The 16,980-nt window shown below is 44.7% G+C and overlaps 1 protein-coding gene across 1 annotated transcript in view; it reads left to right on the top strand.

The window, feature by feature from the left end:
- The first annotated feature begins 418 nt into the window (after positions 1 to 418).
- The window catches only part of CENPU (centromere protein U), a 29,628-nt gene continuing 13,066 nt past the window's right edge, over positions 419 to 16,980 (top strand). Inside the window, exons 1-8 of the mRNA XM_032869894.1 lie at positions 419 to 476; positions 3,472 to 3,520; positions 5,214 to 5,331; positions 8,798 to 8,903; positions 11,959 to 12,019; positions 12,486 to 12,713; positions 14,127 to 14,190; positions 15,265 to 15,373. Of these exons, the coding sequence (XP_032725785.1) occupies positions 436 to 476; positions 3,472 to 3,520; positions 5,214 to 5,331; positions 8,798 to 8,903; positions 11,959 to 12,019; positions 12,486 to 12,713; positions 14,127 to 14,190; positions 15,265 to 15,373 (776 nt within the window). The 5' untranslated portion in view covers positions 419 to 435. The remainder of the gene's footprint in view (positions 477 to 3,471; positions 3,521 to 5,213; positions 5,332 to 8,797; positions 8,904 to 11,958; positions 12,020 to 12,485; positions 12,714 to 14,126; positions 14,191 to 15,264; positions 15,374 to 16,980) is intronic.

Raw genomic sequence — 16,980 nt, 5'->3', positions numbered from 1 at the left:
TAAATGCCCAGGAGCCTGAACCAGGAGCTCCTTCCGGATTTTGGGTCCGGTACCCAGGGCGCGCTCACCACCTCTTTTCCGCTCCGGCTCCTCCCCTTCCCCGCCCCAGGGGCGGACCCACGAGGCTCAGGAACTGCGGGGCTTTGGAAAACTGGCGCGGCGCACGGGTGGAAGGAAAAGCCCGGCAAGTCGGTGTCGTCTCAGAGACCATCAGCAGTGCATTGTAAGGCGCAGACTCCAGCTTTCCCAGAATTCCAGACCGGGTTTTCTCTCGCGCTCCAGGACGGGGAGGAGCCCCGGGGCCCGCTCCCGACGGGGTTCGGGGAGGGGCGTGGGGGCGGGCGAGTGTGCTCGGCTGCGATTGGCTGCTCGGAGCGGCGCGGGGTTTGGCGGGAGCTTTATGGGCCGCGTCTGCCGGGAGCTCGGTAGACTAGGATGGCCCCGTCTCGGCGGATGCGGTACCCGGGGCGGGGCGGGTGAGTTGTACGGCCGGTGAAGACCCGGACCCGGGACAGGCTTTATCTCTTTCCTCTGCGGCGGCGTTTGTGCCTGTCTGAGCTGTTCGTGCTGCTTCGCGAGGCCCCCTGGCTCTGCCGCCGCGGTACTCGCTCAGGCCTCGGTTTCCACCTGTAAAATGGGAATGATAATACCGACTACGCGGGGTTGCCGCAAGACAGAGGAGTTAACCGCTGAACACTGTGCCTGGAGGGTGCAGAAGGACGTTTGCTAATGTTAGCTTTGCGTGGGTGGGTGTAGTCTAAAGTAGACTCAAAATATTTTGAAACAAAATACCCAACAATAGCTCGCCGAGTGCCAACTGCTTGCCAGACTTTACATTCTAGAAACGTTTGCACTGTGGCTGGTCAGTAAGTCAGTATCTTCTTTTCAAGACCCTGGTGGTTTTATAAGAGACCTTAAAAGCTGAACATCATCTCCAGCTGGGGGACCAAGCTGCTGCTTGTTATTTTTAAAAGGGCACTGCAAAATGGGTCAAGCAGTTGGTTTTTGTTTGTTTCTCAAAAAGGGCGTGCATTTAAATACAGGCTGCCAAACCACTCCAAAATATTATTTTTTAGTGGGTGCTTTGACAACTATCTGGCTGGCTGTGTCTTGAGAGCATCCAAAGGCCCGGAGTGTCCCTGGCTAAAGGGGTCTCGGCTTGCTGCAGTGGGTACACAAGGTCCTACATACGGGCAGGAGGTCCTGGGTGGTGGGAGGACTGCCTGGAGAAGGTGGCATTTGTAGACACCAGCTGACTGTGGAAGGTGAGCAGGACAGCAGGCAGGTGGCATAAACTGGGATTAAACTCCTGCAGCTGGGGAAGAACAGAAGACTCTCCCAGTAGAGGGGAGGATCGGGAAAGAATTTGGGCCTTAACATCACCTGAGGAAAGTTAAACTCATTCTGATAGGCCAGGTAGTTTTTGTCCCCCCCCCCCTTCCCTTCCTCTCTGTGTGTGTGTGTGTGTGTGTGTGTGTGTGTGTGTGTGTGAGAGAGACTCCTGAAATCCACCAAAAATCTTACATATGGTATCACAGACATTTCCGTCTTTGGGAAACCTCACCTTGCTCCTACCCTAAGGTAAGGAGGAAACCTGACTTTTTCTGAAGCATGGAGGAGGCAGGAGCCAGTGGAGAGGAGATAAGAAGTTAGGCGATCTGGGTTTTAGTCCTATTTCTGTTACTTGGTTGTATGAGCATTGATAAGTCACTTTTCTGAATCCTAGAATCATAGATGCCATAAAATAAATACCTGTTCTACCTTCTTCTGGAGCTGAAAATCCAGTAAAGTAGAGGTTCTTAAAGTGTGGTTTCTTGCATTTGTTAGAAGTGCAGACTCTCAGATCCCATCCCGGGCTTGCGGAATCAAAAACTCTGGGGTTGGGGCCAAGCAGTCTGTTCGAAGCCCTCTAGGTGATTCTGTTGCTGGGAAGTTTGAGAACCGCGGCTTTAAGGAGTTCAGCCCTTTTGTTTGTGATTCACAGTCATGATCTTTTACATCACTGTACATAAATGTGCTCTCCACACATGCAGAACAACAGTTTATGAAAATACAATCCCCAATGTAATCTTATATTTTATATTTTTTTATTTCCTTTTTGAAAATGCAGAAAAAAATTTTGAAGGACATGATGGGGCAATGGATGACATTTGGAGAGAGACTGTAGATTGTATAATCATATCAGTGTTTCTTTTCTTAATTTGGAAATTGTACTGTGAGGATGCAATAGAACACTCTCTTAGAGACACACTGAATTATTTGGGGGTAAAGGTGCATGGTGTCTCGAGTTTACATATACACACACAGAAAGCATAGGAGACAGAATGTAAACCATTGGTGAACCTGGGTGAAGGACAGGAATGTTCTTTTTTTTGTTTTTTTTAAAGATTTTATTCATTTATTTGACAGAGAGAGATCACAAGCAGGCAGAGAGGCAGGCAGAGAGAGAGGAGGAAGCAGGCTCCCTGCCGAGCAGAGAGCCCGATGCGGGGCTCGATCCCAGGACCCTGAGATCATGACCTGAGCCGAAGGCAGCGGCCTAACCCACTGAGCCACCCAGGCGCCCCTAGGAATGTTCTTATACTTGTGATTTTTCTATAAGTTCGAAATTATATCACATACAACAGTACTCAAATACGGATTCAGACACACTAAGCTGATTTTGTGACCCACAGACGGGTGTCTGCGTGGCATGTTGTAAAGTAAGAGACTGGGTATGGAATTTTCCAGAGCATCCCCGTTGCCCTACTACAGTGCCTGGTGTGCACAGGATACTCGATACCCATTCACTGGCGGCGGTATTTCCCATGACTCTTATTTCCAGTTCGTATTTTAGTCCCTGTTTTTCCATCTTGTTTACTTTAAGCTTGAAGATCTACAGCTTTATCCTTTTATGCTAAGGCCCAGTGGAGGGGCCTGAGGCAGTGGGAAGAGGGAAGCTGAATTTGAACCGATGCACGTTTTAATGCCGGCTTCTCCTCCTTGGCCCTGTGCTGCTTTGGGCAAATCTACATCTGCAATATAGGATTCACTTCTGCTTTATAGGACTGTTAGAGCCAAATGAGAAAATAGACACCCAAGAGCCAGACGAGGGGTGGAACGGGTGTCAGGTGCTTCGTAAATGCTGCTGGGCCTCCCTTTTTAGTTCTTCAGAAATGGTCGGTCCCTGCTATTGACTTCCTCAGGGGCAAGGATAGCTGCAGGATGGAGAATGTCTGCGTCCCTGAGGCAGACAGGTGTGCGACTTTCTATACCAGTGATAGGATTTGACCTGTAAAAAAGTACCTGTGAGATACGGGTTCTGTTTTCTGGAAGGATTTGGCCATAACCTGACTTTCACTGGGTATGCACTATTTGTGCAACTAGCGAGAAATGTAATTTGGGGAGAAGAAATGCTTAGAAAGGGTTGCAAGTTAGGGTGCTTCCCAGTTATTTTAAATATTTCCTATTTGTGTTTTTGCTGTTTAATAGTGTGAGATCTTCAAAGAACACTGTAGGAAGAACGCGTTCTGCAAAAGATGTAAGTTATTTTCGTATTTTAATGTGATTCTCTTATAATCGATGATATGAAATAACATGTTTCGTGGGAAGCTTTGAATCTTCTAGATTTCACTGGGTAAACTCAGTTTTATTGTGATAAAAAGCATATTCCTTTTCCTCCCACCTTTACCAGTATACTGGAAGAAATAACCACTGTTAACATTTTGAATCTTTTTTTCTGAGCCTTGTTTTTTTTGTTTTTGTTTTTGTTTTTTTCCAATTTGGATAATTAATACCCTACAAAAATGTGTTCAACTGTCTGTATTTTGCTTTTTTCACTCAATCACTTCTGCATTTGTTTCCCACAATTGTTTGTGATTTCATGCTGTTGATTTAGTTCATATTATAGTTTCTCTTTAGGGTCTTAAAATAAATGTATGTTAAAAGCGGGTATGTTTCTTCAGCACTCTGCAAAGCTCATTTCATATTATTTTCCAATGGCTCATCTACTTGGCAGTGGAAACCCACATCAACGACATTGAGAGTGGCTGCTTTCAGGGTCCAGGGAGCTGGGGGCTTGTCTGCTCTCTGGCCTGCTCTCCTGTCTTTTTTTTTTTTTTAAGATTTTATTTATTTATTTGACACACACAGAGAGAGATCACAAGTAGTCAGAGAAGCAGGCAGAGAGAGAGGGGGAAGCAGGCTCCCCGCTAAGCAGAGAGCCCCATGTGGGGCTCGATCCCAGGACCCTGACCTGAGCCGAAGGCAGAGGCTTTAACCCACTGAGCCATCCAGGTGCCCCTGTTTGAGCTCTCTCTCCACCTGCTGCCCTAGCCCCAGCCTCTAGGGGGTGGCTCTCATCTGACCTCTGTCTTCCTTCGAAGACAGCTGTGTGCCGGAGGCCAGTTTGCTGCAGGGAGGAGGGAAGGTCTGTAAGTGGGAACGTTGTGTTTGTAGTTGTTGTTGTTTGGTCAGTTTATTCCATCTTTCTGTCTTCCAGAATTTTCTTATGCTTTCTCATCTGTTAATGGCACCTTCCACATTTTCCAGAGTTGAGATGGAAGTTTTTCTCGTTTTCTGTATGTTTTGACCCATTCATGAGGATTTGGGATAGCAAATTTTGTGGGGCTTGTTAGTATATTGAACCATAAACCCTTGTCTCTCTCCTTTGGTTGGCAGTTTCCAGCCCTGTGGGTCCTTGTGAACTCTCAGGTATATGGGCATATTTCTGGAGCGGGGGCCCAGAGCTCTGCCGAGATCCAGAGTCGGCAAACTGTGGCCCATGGGCCAAATCTTGCCTGCTCCCTGTTTTTTGGACAGCTCTGTGAGCTGAGAATGATCTTTTTATTTTTAAATGGTTGAAATAAAATCAGAAGAAGAACATCTCGTGATAGGGGAAAATGACGTGAATTTCAAATTTCTGTATTCATAAATAAAGTTACTGCGACACAGCCCTGCTTATTATCTCTGCATCGTCGCCGTCTGCTTTCAGACCGCAGCGGCAGGGCTGGGTAGTTGCAACAGGTGCAGAGCCTAATATATTTACTGTCTGGTCCCTTACAGAAAAGTTTGCCCACCCTTGCCCTGGTTTGTCAAAGGGGTCTGTGTGTCTCCCCGCAACAGGTGTTAAGGGTCACTTCATTCAGATAATTCAGAATTATCCTCGCTAGATAAATCAGCTTGAAATGGTCCGGTTAGAGCCCATTCAATGACTTTGCTTTGTCTACTTTTAGAAAGCTGGCCCAACGCAGAAGCCCACTGATGTGTTTGATTTCCCCGATAATTCTGTTATTTCCAGCATTGACAGGCTGGGTGAAAATGAGAAAGATGAAGAACCTTACGAAATCTTTGGTCAGTATTTTAAGTCTTTATCCTAAAGTTTTATGAAGTAGTTTATCCTCAAACCTTTAGGCCAGTTACTGGTAAAAACATGGGAATATCTTCAGATATAAAAATCAGCTGTCTGCCTGTGACTGTAGTGTTGGGGGGAGTACTTGATAATTTGAGTTAGTTTTCCTCACTTCTAGGTATGTTGGGACTACGAACTCTGTTAAACATTTATCAGGATGGAACTCTTCTGGTAGCATTCGTCAAGCCAGTTCTGTTGGGACACCCATCATAGCATTCTGTAACAAGGAGAATGTGAACTGTGTTTCTTACTCCATACCACCAACAGAGTCATTCAGTAAGGGGCCTGAATTTAGGGAGGAGAAGAGGGGTAATTTTCCCTTTTCCTTGATACACTGAGGCAGAAGTTTCCTTCAGGAGAGCGAGGGGAGAGCTTTGCCTGTGTTCCCTGGAGTGTGAGGAGAACAGGACTGTACTGGGTTGACCAGGAGTACGTGAGTTGTCCAGCTGGGACTGCTTCTGGCTGTACGCTCTGTGGCCGCTCCACAGGCCAAAACATGGCAGAAAGTGCCAGGTGCCCCCACACTGAGATCAGCAGTGATCAGACATTGTTGCTGGAAAAAATCTTAAGGGCATTTTGAAAACCTGTACTCTGACATATTTTTCATTTGGTCTCTCATATCTTCTAGTCTGTTCTTTTGTTAATAAAAGAATAGTGTACGTTTTATAAGCATTGTCAGAATACATCTTTTGTTATGGCTTGAAGTGTTTTAATTAAGGAAATTGAAATGTAAAATATCTGAATCCAAAAGAAACCACACAATTTTTTTATTTTTCATTTTTATTATTTTTTAGAGAGGGGGGCGTGGGGAAAGGGCAGAGGGAGAAGGAGAGAGAGAATCTTAAGCAGGCTCCAGCCCAGCACAGAGCTTGATCTCACCACTCTGAGATCTTGACCTGAGCAAAAATCACAAGCCAGATGCTTAACTGACTAAGCCCCCTGGGGCACCCTCACAGAATTTTTTAAAATTGAGATGTAATTCACTTACCCAAATTCCCCATTTTCAAGTACAATTCAGTGGGATTCTTGGTGTAGTTACAGAATTGTACAACCAGCGCCCCTATGTATTCCAGAACCTTTAATCACCCCAGCAGGAAACTGTACCCATTTGCAGTCCCTCCCCACCCCTCCTTCCCCCAGCCCCTGGCAACCCTCCACCTCCTTCCTGGCTGTGGGTGTGCCTCCTCCTGTAAACAGGGTCATACCCTGTTCATTTGTGACTGGCTTCCTTCATTCTGCCTAGTATTTTCAGGGTCCATATGTCCTGTAGTAAGAATCAATACTTTGTTCCTTTTTAAAAACATTTTCGTTCAATAATCCATTGCTTCGATACTCCTCACTTTGTTCTCCATTCGTCACTGTACACCTGGCTTGTTTCCCCTGTGGGGCCACGAGTTATCCTGCCATGAACATTCATGCGCAAGCTTGTGCACGGGCCTGTGTTTCCCTTTCTTCCGACTTTCCGATTCTGGCCATGACTGTCCAGTGCTGTCTCACTGTGTTTTTGTGGTAACCTATACAGACCATAAAACTGACGGTTTTCACCATTTTTAAGAGTATGGTTCTGTGGCATCAGCGCTGTCCTCACCGTCCACCTCCAGAACCTTCCCACTTCCCCCTGAGGGTCCGTGCCCGCTGGACCAGCAGCTCCTGACTGTCGACGCCTCCCAGCCCAGTTTGTCGTTTCTAGAAATTTGACTACTCTAGATACTTCCTATGAGAGGATTTCTACAGTATTTTCCCTTTCATTCCTTTTTTTTCCCCCCTCCATTTAACAGTATGTCTTCAAGGCCCACCTGTGTTGTAGCTTGAGTCTGAATCTTTTTTTTTTAAATATATTTTTTAAAGATTTTACTTATTTTTTTGACAGAGATCACAAGCAGGCAGAGAGTCAGGCAGAGAGAGAGGAGGAAGCAGGCTTCCTGCTGAGCAGAGAGCCCAATGTGGGGCTCGATCCCAGGACGCTGGGATCATGACCTGGGCCGAAGGCAGAGGCTTAACCCATTGAGCCACCCAGGCGTCCCTTGAATTTCCTTTTGAAAACCGAATCCTGTTCCATCCTCTGTGTACCGCCATTCGGCTGTCTGTGGACACTAGGGTTGCTTTTATGTTGTGATGACTGTGAATCAAACCTCTGTTAGAGTCCCTGCTTTCACTTCTTTGGAGTGTAGATGCAGAAGTAGGGTTGCCAGATACTGTGGTCACTTTTTTGAGGCCTCGCTCTGCCATCTTCATGGAGGCTGCAGCATCCACATTACACTAACGCAGCGGTCCACCAGGGTCCCGGTTTCCCCACGGCCTCACTTGGGTTTCGTTTTGACGGTGGGCGTGAAAGGGTCCCCTCGCGGTGGTTTTGAATTGTGTCTCCCCATTGGCTAATGATCTGGAACACCCTTTTTCGTGCTTGTTGGCCATTGGTGTGTCTCTTTTAAGAGCTGTCTCTTCAGATCACTTATCCATTTTTATTTTTGTTTTATTTTTGTTTTTAAAGATTTTATTTATTTATTTGACAGAGAGATCACAAGTAGGTGGTGGGGGGGAGGGAAGCAGGCTCCCCGCTGAGCAGGGAGCCTGATGTGGGGCTTGATCCCAGGACGCTAGGATCAGGACCTGAGCCGAAGGCAGAGGCTTAACCCACCTAGCTACCCAGGCACCCCCATTTATCCATTTTTAAGCTGGATTATTTATCTTATTAAAATTGGGTTCTCTTTCTCTGTATATGAGAGTCCAGCATGGATGACTGGCTGCATATGGAGATTTAGGATTGGTTTATTTCTTTTTTATTCTTTGTTATTTGCAGCATCAGCAAATCCCTTTGTCTGGCTGAGGGCAGCGCAGAGCCTATCCCTACCTTTAAAATCATGCATTGATAGTGTTCCTCGCTTAAGCAGCTGTTTGGTGAGACACCTGTCTAAAGTCTACACCGTGAGCTAAGATTTGAGCATGAAGCAGTGGTCGCTTGGCTCTTACCAGGCACCCTGCAGCTACCCCTGGCCACCTCCCTCCCTCCCCCAAGCTCCACCTGCCTGAGGAGGGAAGAATGTCCTCCTTTACTCTGAGCCATTTTCTGTGCCTTTCCAGCGTGGTGTCTCACGTAGAGCCCTCACGCTTCTCCCAGTGAGGACAGAGGACACCAGGCTTCCCACTCACATTTCTTTCAGCTCACTGAGAAACTCCCACAGAGCGTGTCAATACAGTAACACAGGTGAACACTGATAAACGTCCACGTGTTTACTAGGGAAACCGTTTAAATTGCTTAGCGTTGAGGTGCGAGCTCAAAGACCTTTGGGGAGTTAGTCGCCTGTGCGGTGGGAACCGTTCACACTGAGGTTTGGAACAATGAGAAACGCTGCTCAAGTTGCCAGACTTTTAAAGTTGTGCTTTAAAAAAAAAAAAAATCTCTTGTAGACCCTCCTCTACACAGCACCGCGATATATGCTGATGAAGACGAATTCTCCAAGCACTGCGGGTCCTCCGTGCCCTCGACTCCGCAAGGAAAAGAGGCAGAGAAAAGGTACGATTCTGTTTCAAGTGCTCGTGGAGCCGTGGTCAGTGGGATCTCCCTGAGAAGCTCTGAGACAGGCGCTTACAATGACTACAGCTTTTCGAAGATCTCTGGAGCCAACTTGGGTTTTTCCTCCAGAGAACCGGTGCCCAAAAACTTGTTCTCAGAAATTAACGTGACTTGTAGTAACTAACTGTAGGCACGTATTTCCGGTCACAGGAAACAGGCCTAGGGATGTAGTTACAGCAGGGGGACTACAGCTAATACCTTGTACATTGGAAAGTTGCCAGGAGAGTAGATCTTAGCAGTTCTCGTCACAAGAAAAACAAATTTTGTAGCTCTCTGTGGTGACAGATGTTAACTAGAGTTACTGAGGAGAACATTTTGCTGTGTATACAAGTAGCAAAGCATCGTGTTGTACACCTGAAGCTAATATGTCAACGATACCTCAATTTTTTTTTTTTTAAGATTTTATTTATTTATTTGACAGACAGAGATCACAGGCAGGCAGAGAGAGAGAGGGAAGCAGGCTCCCTGCTGAGCAGAGAGCCCAATACGGGGGTCAGTCCCAGGACCCTGGGATCATGACCCGAGCCGAAGGCAGAGGCTTTAACCCACGAGCCACCCAGGCACTCCTAAAAGTCGGACTTATTCTAAAGAGCCCCAGAGTAATTATAATGGACACTGGACTATCCTACAGAACATGCTTGTGAAGGGGGTTTTAGCTTTGAGGTAAAACAAGGAGGGAGGGGGAAGCCTTTTTTACTTTTTACTTTTTAAGTTTTTATTTTAGTTCCAGTCGCCAAGTTCTCCTCACAGGTGGGGCACTGCTAATCCCATCACCCATTTCACCCATTCCGGCACCCTGCTCCCCTCTGGTCACCGTCAGTTTGTGCTCTGTAGTTAAGAGTCTGTTTCTTGGTTTGCCTCCCACTCCTTTTTTCCCCTTCGCTCCTTTGTTTCTTAAATTCCGCACGTGGGTGAAATCAGATGGCGTTTGTCTTTCTGTGACTGGCTTCACTCAGTACGATACTCTCCAACGATACTCTCCAGCTCCATCCACGTCATTGCAAATGGCAAGATTTTGGTTTTCTGATGGCTGAGTAACATACACTGTATGTGTATCCCCCTTGATGCATTCACCAGTCGACGGCCCTTGGGCTGTTTCCACAGTTTAGCTATTGTAAATAACGCTGCTATAAGCATCAGGATGCATGTATCCCTTTGAATCAGTGTTTTTGTATTTTGGGGGTCAATACCCAGTAGTGCAGTTTGCTGTTTAATTTTGGGGGGAACCTCCATACTGTTCTGCACAGTGGCTGCATCTGTATTCCCACCAACGGGGCACGAGGCCCTTTCTCCACAGCCTTGCCAACACCTGTTGTTTCTTACAGCCTTGATTTTAGCTGTTCTGACCCTAGGTGTAAGGTGATAGCTCACTGAGTTTTGATTTGCATGTCTCTGATGGTGAGTGATTTTATTTATTTATTTGACAGACAGAGATCACAAGCAGGCAGAGCAGCAGGCAGAGAGAGGGGAGGAAGCAGGTTCCCCACAGAGCAGAGAGTCCGATGCGGGGCTCCATCCCAGGATCCCGGGATCATGACCTGAGCCGAAGGCAGACGCTTAACCCACTGAGCCACCCAGGCGCCCCTTGCGTACTTAGGATACTAACCCTTTATCATTTGCAAATATCTTCTCCCGTTCAGTAGGTTGTCTTTTAGTTTGATTATTTCCTTCGCTGTGCGGGAGCTTTTTGTCTTGGTGAAGTCCCAGTAGTTTATTTTTGCTTTTGTTTCCCTCGCCTCAGGAGAAGTAGCTAATAAGAAGTTGCTACTGCCGATGTCGAAGAGGTTACCGCCTGTGTTCTCCTCTAGGCTTTCTATGGTTTTAGGTCTCACAGTTAGGTCTTTCATTCATTTATATGGACACGAAGGGGAGTCAGGGCATCAGGGACGCGCTGGGGAGAGGGTGGTGGTTAGCAGGACTCTTGGAGGCATCAACCTCTAGGCCCCAGATCCTCACCAAGGACGTTTGGGTCTTTGCTCCTTGATCTCCTTTTCCCTCACCTCTTTGTGTACACCGGTGAGGCTGCTCTCTGCTCTCTCCTCTCCACCCGCCCGCAGTGTTACTCTCCTGGTTTTAGCTACCCAGATGCCACTGCGCTCCTTGTCTGTCTTGCCCAGCCTTTCTCTGGGGCCTGCCATGTCCTGCAGATTGGTCATATGTCCCTAGATGCCCACGGGCACCTCGGATTCAGCAACAGCAAAGCCAAGCTCAGTCCTTTCCTCTCTCATCCAGTGTCAGCAAGCTCCTTTGACATTCTCTAGATTAATGGTCCTGCTGTCACCTTAGAGTCATTCCCAGCAGCCTCTGTTCTCTGACCAGTCTTATTTGTTCTCTCCATACCCCAGCCATGGCCTAGGCACTTGGCTCCTCTCACCAGCGTCCCTTGCCTGCTCTCCCTTGTCTCCAGAACTGCTCTCTCCCCTCCAGGCCACCCGCCCCACAGCTTCCAGTGCCATCTTTCTGAACTGCCAGTCTTCTCTCCCTGGTATGCCTGCTGGCTCCAGGGGCCCCCCCATGTTCTGTCTGCCTGGCGTGGAAGTTGGCATTAAATGAATGTTGAACTCTCATCTTTCTTTGGAAATTTAGGGTTTTGTTTTGTTTTGTTTTGTTTTCCTTCTCAAAGGGAAAAAGAAGGTCTTCCCTTTTATATCCCCTATGATGGTCCTGGTGTCTGTGGACTTAGCTTTCAGTTCATCAGATGATGGCCCATACAGTTACCCGGGAGTGGGAACACAGGGAAAGTGCAGTTCTGGGGCATGACCACAAGGTGGTGCAGTAATGGCACTGTCTTGCCCACCAAGAATAAACTTAGGGGGCCTGGGCGTGGGATGGTGTGGGAGATGACCCATAAATCCCGAAGGTGGCAGACCCGCCCAGGACAAGCGGAAATCTCCTCGTGGAACTGAGCTTGTTTTAATATTGGACGAGCACCTTCTACAAGACATGTGAAAAAAAAAAGTATAAGATACTACTGATGTTTTGTTCTTTGGTACAGGTCAGACACTTACGAAATTGAAGCAGGTGAAAACATGTCTACAGAGATGAGGGAAAAAAAGGTATGTAGGAGTGTTCTCTTATCTTGCAGCAGATTTCCTATTTCGATAGGATGCAAACAGAGAAAATGTGCTATAACCATATTTTACATACAGAATGTTACATTTCAGAAGATACTTTTACTGTAAAAAGGGAATATATTTTCATATCTTAGGTACTTTTATTTATAGAGGGCTCGAATGTCTCTGTCCCTAGTTGATTTTCATAGTGTTCATGTCATCTGTTTAGGTCACGATCCACAAAGGCCATGTGAATTGTGGGGAGTGTTTATTTGGACTCTTGGGTCTGGGTCATCCGCACCGTTCCCTGCCCCTAGCAAACTACCCGGTAATCCTGTTGCCACCTTCCTATTCGAGCTGGAAGGTGGCGAATGAGCAATGTGGACTTGACCAGGGCTGTCCACTATTGCAGTAAGGAGGATAAAGCATTTGTATTTTCTAAGCCAGTAATGCTGCTTTCTCGCCATAGCCAGGAAGGAGAGTCAGGCCCATTAGCGATGACTCTGAAAGCACTGAAGAAGAGGATATAAGAAGGAAAGTTCAACCAGCAGAGAAAATAAGGACACAACCAGATACACCCCATATATCCTCGGAGCTTCCAGAGAAACCGGCTGAGTCGGTCACTCCTAAAAACATCAGACCCCTTAGCGCCAAGTCCACTGTTGAAAAAGAGCCCGAGACAGAACCACATAATTTGGTAAGAGCGTGTCTGCCATCGCCCTAGAGGGAAGAGGAGGGTTGACAGAAAAATGTTTAGGAGGAAAACAGCATTTCCTCTCTTTTCCTTTGTTTCTTTAAAAAGATAAGTTTTATGTTTTTGTTATAAAAAATATTTGAGAACATTCAGAAGGTATGGAAAGGAAGATAAAATCACCTACAATCCTGTCTCCTGAAAGGAGCCACCCTGCTCCTTGGTCCAGGCTCCTTAGCACCTTTCCTGCACTTTCCTCACCCCCGGGTGACCAGCCCGGGCACCTGTGTTCTAGGCTGTGGTCTTAGCGCTCGCCATTTCGTTCATGAGTGTGCCGTAGTTAATCTCTTACTAATGAATGGTTGCAATTCAAAAAACATTTTAAGCGCTTTCATGAATTTCTTTCTAGCTAAATCTTAGTATACGCCCTCCATCATTTCCTTAGGAAAAAAGTGGCTAAGATAAGATGTCTGGGTCATTATCACTCTGTTTTAAATTCTTGACATTTAGTATCTTTTGGTCAAGTTCTCAATATGTCCTTTTATTCATTTGCTTTAATGTTTTGAATAATTCATCCTCCTGTTGAAAAAAAATTTTTTTTTAAAGATTTTATTTATTTATTTGACAGAGATCACAAGTAGGCAGAGAGGCAGGCAGAGAGAGGGGGGAGGAAGCAGGCTCCCTGCTGAACAGAGAGCCCAATGCGGGGCTCGATCCCAGGACCCTGAGATCATGACCTGAGCCGAAGGAAGAGGCTTTAACCCACTGAGCCACCCAGGCACCCCTCAGGGTAGTGTTTCTCAATCCTGTTGAATTACAGTGCTGCCTAAAAAGCCTTTTTAGTTTATTTTTTTTTTTTTTTAATTTTTATTTATTTGAGAGAGTACAAGCCAGAGGATGGGGGGAAGCAGAGGGAGAAGCAGACTCCTCGCTGAGCAGGGAGCCTGATGCAGGACTGGATCCCAGGACCCCAGGATCATGACCTGAGCCCAAGGCAGATGCCTAACCAACTGAGCCACCCAGGTGTCTGCAAGGCAACCATAGTTAAAAGCCAACTGGAAGCTTTATTTACTTTTTGAGACCATTTAATTTTTCAGTGTCTCTCTGTATCAGATTGTATACATAATAATTTAGAACTAAATGAGGAGGGTTGCTGGGGGGTTGCATGGGAGGGATGGGGTGGCTGGGTGATGGACACTGGGGAGGGTATGTGCTATGGTGAGTGCTGTGAAATGTGTACGTCTGATGATTCACAGACCTGTACCCCGGGGCAAGTAATACATTATATGTTAATAAAAAAATAATTTAGAACTAAATGAGAGTAACAGCTAGAATTAAGTGTTTGATAATACTGTGCTTTAAGAGAAGGAAAATTTTTCTTAAATAAACATCTTTGCAATTTTTTTTTTTTTTTTGTAGAAAACTCAGAAAAAGGTGTTTTGTGGCAGAAGGAAGAAATCAAGAAGTGAAGCCAGAGACTCAGGTACAGAATAGTGTTTTATACCTTATCAAGCATGCAAGAATTTTAAAAACTTTGTTTTTGTTAAAGTAGTAAATTGTAAGTATATAAAATTGCACTTTAAAAAGCTAAAAATATATGTATTTGTAGTAACTGATTTTTTTCCAACATCTGTCATGAAAATTTTCAACCAACAACAAAGTTGAAGGACTCTTACAATATGTATTTAGAGTGTTTAGATTTTACTGTTACACCTGCTTTATCACCTTAATTTTTCATCACAGTGTTGAAACCATGCTGAACACATAACGTGGTTTCACCCTTCTGAATAAGGTTCTTTTTCCTTTTTTCACTTGGCGTAACTTCTTTGAGATTCATCTGCATTGTTCTGCATTTTTATTGATACAAGTAAACATTTATTGAAAAATGGGAGGAAAATAAAGCATTTTCTCTCCTTTGTTTCTTTTAAAAGATAAGTCATATATGTTTAGAAAATTTGGAAAGTGTAGAAAGGAAGATAAAATCACCTACAATCCCATCATCCAAAAAGAGCCCCCCTGCTTTTTGGTGTATACTCTTCAATCCTTCAATCCTTTTACCCACCCCAGATGGGATCTTATTCTTATCCCAGATGGGATCATATCTTATCATTAAGTATTGTACAACCCAGTTTTACTGGGTGCTTGACCTCTCGCCCACATTACTAAAACCAGATCAGCACACTGAGGAATCTGTGTGTTCCAGAAGTGATTAGGTAGATTAAAATTACGAAACTGTAATTAACAAAGAAGAGCTCTGTGACCAGTGGTGTTGGGTGGCAGCGGACCAAGTAAAGGTAGAGCTGGGAGTTCTGAGTCAGCAGTGCGTTAGGCTCTTTTGGTAGAAATGGGAGAACCAAGGAGAGGGCAGTTAGTGACCTCGGAGAGGCCATATTTGAGCTTGCACTGGCTTAGGAAGTGAGTCGGCTCCTCCCACGTGCCTCTCCAACCATAGCTCTTTTTGGCAATTTGGTGGGACAATTCTTGTAGGCTTTCAGAACCCTGGGCCTAGAGCCACAATATGTTCAGTATGTTAAATGGACTTCTCTTAATATTCCAGATCGTTCTGACTCTGAACCTATTTGGTGTCTGAAAGGAAAGAAAGCCAGTGACATCTCGGAGTTAGATGTTGTTTTGTCTGCCTTTGAGAAGACCATCCTGGAGTATGAGTAAGTCTTCCGATGTGATATACGTGCCCAGTGAACGTTCCTTGAAGCATCACTTAGCTCATCCCATGGCTTCTGATGTGTTTTCATCACCTAGTTGATGAATTTTTACATTTCCATTATAATTTTTTCTTTACTCCTGTGAATTATTTAGTAGTATGTTTTGGTATATCCAAATATGTGACTTCTTAATTTATATTTTTATATTAACCTTGTGTCGTAAAACATGTCGTGATCAAATTTGAGAGACTGGTGATATTTTTTTGTAAATTTGAGGCTTTCTTTATGGCCTAGCACATAATCCGTGGGGAATCTAATTATTAGATCTATGTCGAATTGGTATTGTTTTTCCTGATTCTTTTATCAGTTTATGCTGAATATATTTAGAGACTATTCTGTTAGGACATCACATTTAAAATTGCTCTGTCTTGTAGTCTGAACATTTTATCCTTTGGTAGTACCCTCTCCATTCCTAAAAATGCTTTTTTTGGTCTTAAAATCTGTTTTATCTGATACCAGTATTGTGTCACTAGATTTCTTTTGCTAAGATTTCTAGAACTTACATTCTTTTTACTTCCTTTTATTTCCAGCCTTTTTCTGACCTTAAAACTTTTTAAAATAAGAAATAGTAAAGTTTAGGGGTATCTGGGTGGCTCAGTCAGTTAAGTGTCTGCTTTTGGCTCAGGTCATGATCTCAGGGTCCTTGGGCTCCCTGCTCAGTGGGGAACCTGCTGCTTCTCTCCCTCTGCCCCTTCCCCACTGCTCCTTCTCTCTTTCACCCGTGCACTTGCGTGCACTCTCTCGCAAATGAATCTTTTAAAAAATTAGTAAAGTTTAAATCCAGTGTGTCCCATCTTTCTTGACTTCAATCCATTTACATATAATTATCAATATATTTGGAAGAATGTGTTGATATATTGTTTTTACTTTAGTTTTTTTGGTTCTCCTTTGATGTTTTTAGTTATAACTTTTTAAAAAAAACAGAATTTGTAACTCTCCACTAGTAAGATTAGAACTCTGGCAAGCTCTTGGTCACCTCTCCCATTCCCCTACCCCAGAGATTTTAAATTCTGGGGTAAGATACATTGTTTTCTCTTCTCTCTTTTTAAGACAGCAGCAAACCTTATTAAGGTATTTATTTGCTCACCTTTATTTCATACATTTCTTATGACAACCTTTGGTAATGTCTCTTTTCTTATTTAAGTATTTATCCCAACACTTTTGAGTATGGCTCTTTGTGCTGTAAAATTTCTAAACCCTTTGGATTATTTTGGTCATGACATTGAATTTGAAGGACAGTTTAGCTGAATATAGTATTCTAGGTTCCAAATCATTTCCTTAAATACTTTCAAGTCACTATTCCTTTGTCTTCTTTTGCATCTAGTGCTGATTTGGAAAATTTGGTGTTTGTCAGTCTGGTTTATATGTGATCTGCTATTTCTCTCTAAGCTTTTAGAATATTTTGTGTGTGATATTCTTTAATTTCACTCTGTTGGGTCTCACTTTTCCAGTCTAAGGTGGTTCTTTTTTACTCCAAAATTAAAAATCGTTTTTGTTCTCTCTAATGCTATATCCTTGTCCTCTGCTTTGTTTTTCTAGATTTCCTCAGT

Source organism: Lontra canadensis, unplaced genomic scaffold (assembly GCF_010015895.1).
Source record: "Lontra canadensis isolate GAN:19392208 unplaced genomic scaffold, GSC_riverotter_1.0 scaffold39, whole genome shotgun sequence".
Lineage (NCBI taxonomy): Eukaryota > Metazoa > Chordata > Mammalia > Carnivora > Mustelidae > Lontra > Lontra canadensis.
This window is presented reverse-complemented; position numbering and strand designations above follow the sequence as displayed.